Source organism: Babylonia areolata, chromosome 3 (genome assembly GCF_041734735.1).
Source record: "Babylonia areolata isolate BAREFJ2019XMU chromosome 3, ASM4173473v1, whole genome shotgun sequence".
Taxonomy (NCBI): domain Eukaryota; kingdom Metazoa; phylum Mollusca; class Gastropoda; order Neogastropoda; family Buccinidae; genus Babylonia; species Babylonia areolata.
In genome coordinates this window covers 26254202-26266283 of record NC_134878.1, presented here as the reverse complement: position 1 = coordinate 26266283, position 12082 = coordinate 26254202, and the positions used below count along the sequence as shown (strand labels likewise).

At 39.1% G+C, this 12082-nt stretch overlaps 1 protein-coding gene across 3 annotated transcripts in view; it reads right to left on the bottom strand.

Moving 5' to 3' along the window:
• Positions 1-12082, bottom strand: part of LOC143279891 (uncharacterized) — a 96530-nt gene that overhangs the window by 53199 nt on the left and 31249 nt on the right. For all 3 annotated transcript variants that reach the window (XM_076584194.1, XM_076584195.1, XM_076584193.1), the window contains one exon: positions 11085-11210. In XM_076584194.1, the coding sequence (XP_076440309.1) occupies positions 11085-11210 (126 nt within the window). The remainder of the gene's footprint in view (positions 1-11084; positions 11211-12082) is intronic.

Genomic DNA, 12082 nt, shown 5'->3' with positions numbered 1-12082 from the left:
AACAAAAAAAAGTTTGGTTTCATGATCTACACACCTTTTTATTTTCAAATCTAGTACTTTAAATGGTAAATTACCTACCTTTTTAAAAAAACAAATCAATCATGATACAATTTTCCTCTCTTCCCCATCTATATTTTTGCTAAATAACAAATCTTTCACACCTTGTGCAAAATAAAAAAAATAAAAAAATTGTTGATAACTGTCCTGGCAATAGTTCTTCAAAAAATAAGATAAAAAAGGGGGATACATTTTGTTTCAAACTGATTATTTCCCTTCTCTGAACTCTTCTGATAAGAAATACACAGTTTTGATCCTGAAAATGAGATCGACATGTCCATTCACAACTTTATCATAATGAACAAGCTCGCCCATAATGAACAAACTCGCCTTTTCACCAGGGGGACATCTGAAAATCTCTGTGATGCTATGTTCACCAATGACATGCAGATCAAGTACTGATCAAACTAATTACTGTGAGCATGAGTTTTGAGTTTACCCTAATGCAACAAAGACAAAAACAGAGCACCAACAATATATATATATATATATATATAACAGCTTGCAAAAATGATCATCAGAGAAAAGTGGATTGTTTTTGTCACTGAACAACCTCCAGTTCGTACATGACAACAGAAATACCCTGTTTGTTCCAAATATCTTTTTTTTTTGGGGGGGGGGGGGGGGATAAATGTTGTTTGTTAAGCCCAGTGCTGACAAAGAAACCTTTGACAAAATATGTTCTGCAAGAAATATGATTTTTTTCTCATTCTAAAGTACTTGCTTAATCTCAGTCTATCCATGGATACATTTTATTTTTTATACTACATGCACTGCATTGACAGATGACAAATATCACGTTTCTGCCATAATTATGATGATGCATAATCTACAATATCTTCTTTAAGAATATTTCCATCAACAACAAAAATAATGATAACAATTAGTGCAATGCCACAAAAAAATCAGTTTGATTCATACTTCTTTTCTCTCTTTTGTTTTGACTGTACATAAAAAAAAGTAAAAATAAAAAAAACTCTAGGTTATCTCTAGCGCCATCTGAGCTTTCTTCATTAAAAAAAAAAAAAAATTCATAAAAACTTTTTGTAAGTGGAAAAGAAAGGGAAAACTGTTAACATTAAGGAGGCTTTTTAACACAACCATTACCACATGAAATACATGGCGATAACTATGATAAAACCCAGGCAGTCAGACAGCATGCGCTGCTAAAATTAAACAAAGCACAATATGCTACACAATGTAAAGGAATTTTGGGTTCTGCTAAAATTTTAACAAAGCACAATATGCTACACAATGTAAAGGAATTTTGGGTTCTGCTAAAATTTTAACAAAGCACAATATGCTATACAATGTAAAGGAATTTTGGGTGCGGCTAAAATCTTAACAAAGCACAATATGCTATACAATGTAAAGGAATTTTGGGTGTGGCTAAAATCTTAACAAAGCACAATATGCTATACAATGTAAAGGAATTTCGGACAGTCCAATGACATGGAAGAACAACTGTAGAAAAAAAAAACACACATGCACACACAGATGCACACATACACTCAACCACACAGACATGTTTACAAGTAGTATCACTGCAGGGCTGGGTTTTACAAGCAATCTTAGCATCATCAAGTTTACTTAATGGTAAGTATTTTCCTCTGAGTCCATGGAATTAGAGCAGACGTTGGAAAATTCTCACTGCTAAACAAACTTAGCATTGCTACTAAGTCTGCCTGTGCAAAATCAACCCTGTTCTCAAAGATAAAGCTGAACAGATGTGTCATCACTTGGAAAGGATTCCCAAACAAGTGGACAGATCACAACAACAGTGACCAACACAAACGTTGGGCTTAACAGTAGTGGTACAAATGGATCTCTCATCATCAGGGACATCAAATGTTGTTCTTTATAACCCAGCCGACTGTAAGGGGCCAGTTCAGAGCTGTGTCATCAGGGAACAGACACGTCATAAATGAGAACTGACAGGAAAAAAAAAGTTCTGGCAAAATGGAGATGTATAACAAACGAATGAGAGGACACACACATTCTTTTTTTCTTTTTTTTAATGGATGGCTCAGTTGGGAGCCAGTGGAGGTTTTAGTAATCATACATATTACAGTATCTTTCTGGCTTTGAACAAGGCAGCCGAGTTTTGGCCCATTGTCACATAAAAAAAAAAGAAAAAAAGATAATAGTTTGAAGGGAGCGAGTTACTACAGTTGTACAAGTATAAAAAAAATGTTTTATTATTTTAGTGAAACAATCATTTTTGCTGCATCCAAAAGGCACAGGACTGCACTGATACAGTAAGTTCACAGCAGATATATCATCAACAAATTGTATTTCCATACTTTTCATTTCTGTCATAACAAAGATAAAAGAGCTTACCAAAAAAGAAAAAGGTATTTTGCAGGTGCAGATAAGATACAGTGTCCACCTTGGAAGAAGAAAGTTAAGTTGTGAATTAATTTATCAGAAAAAAAACCCACCCATTTGATTTCTTTTAAATACAAATATTCTGCTAAATCTAAAAACCAGAAGTATAAAGAGCAGCTGATGAAAGAAGACTATATAAACACAGACAAAACTTTTGACTTGTCATTAGTGGATGAAAGTTACTTTTACGCATCAGGTCTTTAATCTTTTTTTTCTTTCAAGACAATACGATACTGAGATATGTTTCAGAAATCATGTCATCACTGAGTGGAAAAATACAAACTACAGATTTTTTCATGAAGATACTGATTTTCACAAAGAATAGTTTCAGAAATAGTCAAGTTAAAACATTTCTAGAGAGTGACTATAAAGCCAGTTCAACTGGAAATGCCGCATTCCCGAACATGTGGTTGCACAAGGAATAAGCCAAAGACTTTAAGGTGTACTTTTCTTTCTTAGCTTCAGGAAAAACAAAAACAAAAACTACCTAAAACTAATCTCTTGAGGATTCTCGTTATCACAGGAGTGAATTTACACAATACTTTTTATATAGTTCTGCAGTATGATTTAACAGAATAAATTCCTTGAGATGCACAGAATTCAAGCCATCAAAACTAAATACTCGCAAATTCTAATTCATAAAAAAAAAAATCCATAAAACTACACATCATGAAAACTTACTGAACATCAGTAATGGTCAATGTCTAAATTTTTTTCCATGTTTTATTATTCAATTGTATGTCACTCGCTTTGAAAACTGCATTTATATGACAAATACTGGGGCAACAAAAAACAAGAGAGCTATTCTGGATCAGTCTGATTATGACAACAGAATACAAAAAAAAAAAAATGAGAGAACAATCTTTGGTGTTGACTGCAATGGTGTCTCAAGCTCTACGCAGTGGAAGATGCTGAAGGTAAGCTTCACAAATATGACAGAAACGAGTTCCACCTGCAAACAGCAAAGCACAGACTCTCTCAGTCAGACCAGGAGGGGAGGTATGGGGCCACATCTAGCTAGTGCTAGCTCTCTAGGCAAGCAGGGCAAGCCGCACACAGGATGACAGAAGGGTTGCACAACATGAGGTTGCTCTCAGAATTACCATCAGGGGAAGGAATCGTATGGAGGTCATTAACTTAAGGTGCTCAGAAACAACTACATGGGGAGTTTCTGCCATATAAATACTGTATATATATATATATATCAATATTAGTATCATTATGAGGTTTCTATCATATTATCAGATGAAGAAGTAGTATTAAGGTCAATAATTGAAGCGTTCTCAGAGCCTACTATGTCGGTAGCTTGTGCCATGTAAACTTGTACTACATATTCTTGAGTATCAAAACCCCAAATTCTCAGTTACTAAACACTGCAATAAATCATCAGTTCTTTCTCTGGTGCTGTCAAGAAGGTGTAGCAAGGATAACAGCGGACTATGCCTGTTTCACTTTCAAAACAAACCACAACTTTCCCTTGACAGTCCTTCTCTTTCTTTTTCACAGTTTATATTCATATTAAGATATTCGTATTAAGAAGTATGAAATGGGTCTAAGAAGCTGTTCAATGTATCGCCCCCCAAAATAGTAAGAATACACATCAGCACCAATGTGTCGAGTTCTGCAAGGCATACCTGAAACATCAGGACAAAACACAGCGTCTTCAGCTTCCATACATCCAGGTACAACAACAAAAATTCTTACCCATAAAAATCTGTGGATACATCTTTTCTTTTTCACTGACCAACTAGAAGTGATGGATACTGTGCTTGTCTCTCTCTCTCTCTCTTTCTCTCTCTCTCTCCCCCTCTCTCTCAAACATATATATATATATATATATATATATATATATATATATATATATATTAAGCATGGTTATATACAAACCAAAAAATCACTATATGTTAAGTCTACAAGAAGCGCAGTATCTGTGACACATGCTTTGGATTTAGCTTACAATCTCTCCTATTTATCTTTTTCACGCCGACAACTCTCCCACTAATTTTTTTTTTTTTTTAAGTGAGTTTAATGCTGACATCTCTCCCACTAATTCTTTTTATCATAAAGTGGGTTTATGACGTAAAAAGACTAATTCAAAAATTCTTCCAAAATCTCTCAATCAAAATGAAATTATTGAATTGTGATTGAAAATAAGATTACCAAAAGAAGTCCACATTCAAATGTTCTTTTGATCTCCAAAGTGGATGATTTCCAAAAAGGTATACCTCAGTAATCTGCAAGTATGCTCAAGACAAAATGGGAAGCAAAAGCCACTTGCCTTAATCACACACACACACACACACACACACACACACACACATGTTAGCACAAAACCTCCTTCCTTTTTTTCCTACATTCCAAAAAACAAGTAAAGATTTGTCCCCCTTCCTTTCAAGCCTTCACCCTTCCCCTGGTCATTTTTCTCCACTGAAGCAACATATTTCTCTCTTCAATGGCACCAGTCACTATGTTCTTGCTATCCCTCTGATTACAACAAGTCAATTGGCAGTAAAGGACCTTGTGAAATGCCTGGATTGCATACATTGCGTAGGTTAACAGAATTTTGTATTGCTCAAAAAATGTCTTGAAATATTGACAGATACTTCTATTATTTACAGCAAAAAACAAAACTTAAAACAAATAAATGCCATTTCAAAGTATCAAATAACAAAAAATACATATATTCACACTGGAAACAACTTTTAAAAAAATTCAAATCTCATATGACAAAGTTACAAACATTTTTTTTATAAACAGGGCCATTACAGTTCGTAACGAAATATAAACCACACATTCTTTTAAAAAAAAACAAAAAAACAAAAAAACAAAAAAGAAGAAGAAGAATATTTATGAAAAATCCATAATTTCCAAAATGAGGAAAAAAAAAAACTCATGACAATATGCTTCCTTTCTGTAGCTGGTATGTTCTTGTGTGTTTTTTCTAGGACACTGTACCATGTGCATTATCTGTTCAAAACTCAGAACTCAAATCAGAATAACACAAATACCTCTGAAAAAGGTGATAAAAGTGAAGCATTATAGTAGCAGGCTAACTTGTGGAATGTGTACTATGTAGTTCTGGTGGTCCATGTGTGTAGCCCTGAAGACGGACAGTGACCCTATGTCTGCCTGATGATAATGAAACAGACCAATGAAACTAGCTGAACAAAACTAACGGAATGGCAAATCACAAAAAGAACAGGCAATACATGCAAAGAAGTTGCATGTTGATAATGAAATCTAATGATAATGAATCATCAAGTTCTGTTTCAGTCAGCATTGTTCTTGTTTAGTTGTCGTAATTACCCTGCAGGGTTTTTAATACCCCATAAATGTGTATCCTTGGCACATTGAAAATGGAAATAACATACTGCTTGTCCATCACGTTGGTCCCAAACATGTCCAGAACAAACTCACAAAGAGAGACAATCCTGTATGGGAGCTGCAGTCTGAAGCTAAGATAGTCTGCTACAGAGAAGGGTTACTTCCCTTCACCACTTCCTGGCCCAGAAAGCTGGATGATAATGACTAGAATTAGCAGAAGTAAAAGGTATGCCTCCCTTTTATGTGTACAGTAATGCAGATTGGATTTGACTGTGAAGCATTAGAGTGACTTTCAGAAAGTAGTTTGGGACCGCCTAGCATTATAGTAAAAGAGCCCCTGGTCCCCAAAGATTTGGAACTTCCCAGAAGCCATGTGCTGAAGTTCATAAAAGAATTCAATTCAATGAAATGTTCTTTCGCTATTGTTTTTATTTCACGCCGCAGAAAAATCAAAACATCATGAATCTTTTTTTTTTTCCAAACTGTTCTGAGGTACAGTGATTTCTTAATACTGCCTAAAATGTATACAAAGAAATATACTTCGAAAAAAAAAAAAAAAAAACCCAACTATATCAACTTTTTTTTACCAAGGGAGGCAAACTGTCAAAAGTGACACATCACAGTACAATGTCTCTTATCACATCAATTTCAAGACAATTAAACTATTGCCATAATGCTGAATATTAGACTGGTTGACATTCTGAAATATACTGCCTCAAATTTTCACGTGCATTGCAAAAAGAAGAAAAAAAATCACATGAAAAAAAAAGCTTCACTTTTGACTTTTTTCATTCTCATCTGTGCAAGCATGTCACAAATATAATCATGTAATCTGTACAAGCATTCCTTCTTTCAGGCACATCTCCACAACCTTCATTCTATGGCAATATTCCACCACTGTCAAAATCAGTCCATTTCATCAAAAGTCCAATCTTGTCATATTAGTCATCAACAATCACTTTTATGAAACGCTTCAAAACAACAGATCTGCAACAGCTTCCTATGGCACTATTTCTGCCACACAAAACTCTAAAAGAGCTCTAGACAAAATTGCTACAAAGGTCAGACTGCAAAATACAGGGGAGACAGCAGCCACGGGTCATTCTGAACACACAACAGTGCAGACTGTGACAGTGGCACAAAGCCAAAAGCAACAATGGGAGACAATGAAAGGTGGGAGACAGCATCATTCAAAGGAAACGATGTGGGTCACAAAAAAAGGTCAACAATCACATATGAATATTCGTGATATTCTCCATAACAATTATTAAAGATTATAACACTAACAGTGCCAATGAAGATCAATGTGTCAAAGGTACCACCACTAACAAACTACATTATGCAAAACAATGAGAAAACCGAGGAGTTATGAACGCTTTAGTGACATGAAACGAAGAAAAAGCACAAAGGGGAGGCAATTCTGTTCATGCAGCACTACCTCTACGTCTCAGTCTACGGGGAGATGGAAAAGAAAAGATTTCAAAGGTCATGTTTCAATCAAACACTTCAGTATATACAACCTTTTTGAAAGACACACTCACACAACAAACAACACAACTCACATGCTCTCTCTTGAAATGTTCACACATACAAAACATGTCCGTCTTCCATTTGTCTAATCAAAACAGATCAAGTCAATAAAAAATCAAAAGCAACAATACTAATACAAGGAAAAAAAATATATATATCACAGCAACATTGGCACATTTATTCTTAAAGCTATCATCAAAAAAATTTTTGCTGAGACACAACAACCTCTTTGAGATTCTTGTACAAAGAATAATACTTATGGCAGATAATTATTTCTGAACAAAGATAGTTCTGTTCCACCAGAAGCAATGAACTTTCCCATGAATGGGGATGCCAAACTTGCCTTCAGACCACCAGGAATAATCCTGTCAGTTCCAGATTTAAACACTAACAGATGTTGTAGTTTTAACATTCATCGTTATCGGTTTCATGGTTCTATCACTCATTACACAAGTACTATCCTCACTGATATCGTCAGAGGGAAGCTTTTATTTATTTTCAATCAAAAAAAATGTTTTGGTTACTTTGGCGTTCATTTGGAGGCGCGGTGGCAGGATCCGTTAGGAGTTGGACTTCTGATCCAGTGATGAGCAGTGATGACCCTTTGGAACAGTGTTGTGTCCTTGGGAAGGGCACTTAACTCTCATTTTCCTCTCTCCACCCAGGTGTGAATGGGTGAATTGACTTCAGTTGGGGAAGGTTTTAAATGGTGAAAGGACAGGATTTGACCCTGCCTTACTATGCTGACTCCTAGACACTGTGGATATGAATTCACTGCCTTCCTATGCTGAGCCCTAGACACTGTGGATATGAATTCACTGCCTTCCTATGCTGAGCCCTAGACACTGTGGATATGAATTCACAGCCTTCCTATGCCCAGTCCTAGACACTGTGGATATGAATTCACTGCCTTCCTATGCGGACCCCTAGACACTGTGGATATGAATTCACTGCCTTAATATGCTGAGCCCTGGACACTGTGGATATGAATTCACTGCCTTCCTATGCTGAGCCCTAGACACTGTGGATATGAATTCACTGCCTTCCTATGCTGAGCCCTAGACACTGTGGATATGAATTCACTGCCTTCCTATGCTGAGCCCTAGACACTGTGGATATGAATTCACTGCCTTCCTATGCTGAGCCCTAAACACTGTGGATATGAATTCACTGCCTTCCTATGCCCAGCCCTAGACACTGTGGATATGAATTCGCTGCCTTCCTATGCTGAGCCCTGGACACTGTGGATATGAATTCACTGCCTTCTTATGCTGACCCCTGGACACAGTGGATATGAATTCACTGCCTTCCTATGCCCAGCCCCAGACACTGTGGATATGAATTCACTGCCTTCCTATGCCCAGCCCTAGAGACACTGTGGATATGAATTCACTGCCTTCCTATGCCCAGCCCTAGACACAGTGGATATGAATTCACAGCCTTCCTATGCTCAGCCCTGGACACAGTGGTTATGAATTCACTGCCTTCCTATGCCCAGCCCTAGACACAGTGGATATGAATTCACTGCCCTGAAGGTCATAAAAGGCTATGGGACCTGTAACCTTATTTAAATGTTTATTCAGAGAAGTAAAACTTTGCTTGTTCATTGTGTTCCCATGTCATAACTAAGGTTTTCCAAATCACCTTTTTCTGCGTAAGTGAATACAGCTGACTATAATACCACAGAAATATACAGGGTATAGACAAAAAGGAGACGTGTGTTTCAATACCAGAGAGCCCCGTTACTAATACGGCATTCAAGACAAAGAGACCATAGGGTTCAGCCAGTTATATATATGTTTAACTGATCACGCTGTACTGTCTGATGCTTTCAAATTTATGGCATTCAGGACAAAGAGGGCATAGGGTTTAGCCAGTTATATATACATTTAACAGACCAAGCTGTACTGTCTGATGCTTTCAAATTTATCATTTTTATTTTTCATTTATTTAATCTTATTTGCTTGCTGTTATGCTGGACACATTTTGCTGCCAAATAGGAAATCTCTGTTCCAAAGTATAGACAACAAAGTGTGTGTATTTGTATTCATATTCGTGTATTCAAACTCATCAAACACAGCCGGAACCTATCTTTGAGATAAACCTGGACTGAGCTCACTCTTTCCACTGCAAGTGCAAGGAATCTCAATTATTTCCTTCTGGATCATATACCAGCTTTGTTTACTCCTACATAAAAGATTTTTTTTTTTTTTTAAACAGAAAAAAAAATCATAAGCTTAAGCTTTGCTGATGCAGAAAATTATGTTCCCCATGCCATTTGGTCAGTCATCACTCTGTTATTTTTGCGGTGATCCTTTCAACGTGTCACGCAATCTTCAGCCTTCTTGTCTTTCCCCTCCCTCAATAAACTATTTTACTTACAGAGTTTATAGCTGTCTCAACACCTTTACCCACTGATCTGTATGCATTCTTTCCTCTTATTTTCCCTTCATTAACAGACCGGACAAACTTTAACCTGACTAGTTGGTGTCTACAGAGTCTGTCCTACACAGTACTAAATAGGTTTAATTCTTGGGGCAAAAATTCAATCCTGTGGCGCATTTTTTTTATTTCAAGGTCTGAGGTGACAGACAAGGACTATTTCCTCCTCCCTTTCCTGTCGGACTTTGCCTTCTGCCCGGTGCCTGCCTGCTGGGAACTTGCTGTGGGGTTAGTGTCACCGTCAGGCTGCCCGCTCTGAGGACCCAGTTCTGGTGGGCGCTGTGTTGGCGGCGGTGGTCGCTGTCTTCTGACCATCAGTGGGTAGCCCTCCAGCTCCTCCTCCTCCTCCTCCTCCACCCTCCTGGGATCGGGCTGAGTTGAAGGCTGGGGTCGCTTCCTCCTCAACGTTGGGTAGGCCTCAAGGTCATCTTCCTGCTCCCTGAGCAAGTCTGCAGGATCTGTCTGAGCTCCAGCATTGGATGTTCCAGGCATGGGTTCCGGAGGATTGGCGCGTCCCTTGTCCTGGGTGTGTTGGCGCGGAACTCGTGCCGCCCTGCGGTGAACATCCAGAGGTTCTGCAGTCTTGGTCTTGCGTTTGACATACAGGCTGGAGTAGTAGGGGTCATGGCGAGGGTCGATGGACCCGCTGTACAGATCGTTCAGGAACAGCTCATACGTCAGCAGCCTCGGATCCGTCATGCTGCTTCTGTTAGGATGGAACAGATTTTCTCTCAAGGCCCGCATGTTTCTTTCTCTTCCGTACGTTTCTAGCAGTCTCCCTTTGTCGTCAACCGCTCTTCCGTAAAAATCCACCCACCTGTACGGCCGTTCCGAACGCACGATGACCAACCTTGCCGAGTTCAGACGAGGGCCGACGTCAGGTTTGTACGGCAAGAAAACCTTTTTCTTCTTGCGATTCAGAGGGGACAGGTCAACATCCAAAGGTAGCACAGGGTCATGGCTGTCCACGTTGGCGGCCTCTTCGATGGTCTCCAGGCGATCAGGCTGCAGGGACCTCAGCGTCTCCGGCTGGCTGTTCTCTGACAGCGCCCACACCTTCCTGCCCCTCCTGGGCTGGGTCTGTGTTCGGGAGCTGCTCTTCAGCGGCTGGGGTCCACCCCTAGGAGTGGGCTGAACGCTGCCAGGACCCCAGCGGTCTTCCAAGGCAAGTTTGGCATTCTCCCGTTTGGTGGGATAGTCCATACGGGCTAAGGCAGAAATGTCCGCCTCCTCAGATGGCACGGGGTTGGTCTGCACCCACTTGGACACAGAGCTGTGGGCGGGAGGGGGAGAAGGAGGAGGCTGGTGGGTGGGAGGGGGTCTGTCAGGGGAGGGGGTCCTACCTTCACGGTTATCTTTGCGGCGGCTGCTGGAGATGATCTTCTGTTCCTGCAGCAGCAGCAGCTGTCGCTGGAGGCGCTCGTTCTCCATCTCCAGCGACAGCAGTTGGGAGGTGCCGTCTTTCCTTTCTGTGCAACAAAGGAAAACGTCTGTTCTGGGGGGCAAGTTCTTCACAGATGCATCAAGCATTTCACACATCACAAATGTATCAAGCATTTTATTTCACACATCATTCACACATCAAAGATATAGATAGACAGATAGATAGATAGATATATCAAGCATTTCACAAATTCATCACAGATATATCAAACATTGCATAAACTGCCGTCTCTACCTATGAACTGTATAAAAGGATGATACAGGATTGGTCCAGGGGTGTGTAAGTTCAGATGTCTGTTTCACTGTAAAGATTTTAATAATTGTGATGGGGTGGTAAGGTGGTGTTTGTGAAGGTGAAAACAGGTAGAAGGTGTTAGCAGAAGAGAGCCGCGGCCAGGCAAGGTAGACTCGGGAAGGCGGTGCGCCGGTTTTCTTCTTTTATTCTTTCATTCTTCCAGACCAGGAGAGTTCTCTCTTTGACTGGCACTCGCTCACTCCTTATATTCAGTTCCGCCAAACCACAAAGCCAGCGCCACGAAGCGACTCACGAAACCAGCCCTCCACGAGCCTTGAGGGGCCAAACTTGTCTTTGTTTGACCAAATTTAGCGATGTCTGACTTTCGGCTCGGGGAACTAACATAGACATATTACATATCACACAAAACTGCAAGAGATAAGCATTTTCTTAAACTAAGCCATTTTCTACAAAAATTATGTAATTAAAAACTGTAAAAAAAAAAAAAATTTTTTAAAAAGGGTCACTGAAGGAACAAGCTTTTAACGAGTTCATGTATCATTTCTGTACATTACAACAATTAATACGTCACAATATGTAATATAATTGTAACAGTTAAGTAACTGAAAATCCTGAATTCACAACTGTATAAAAATCATCTAT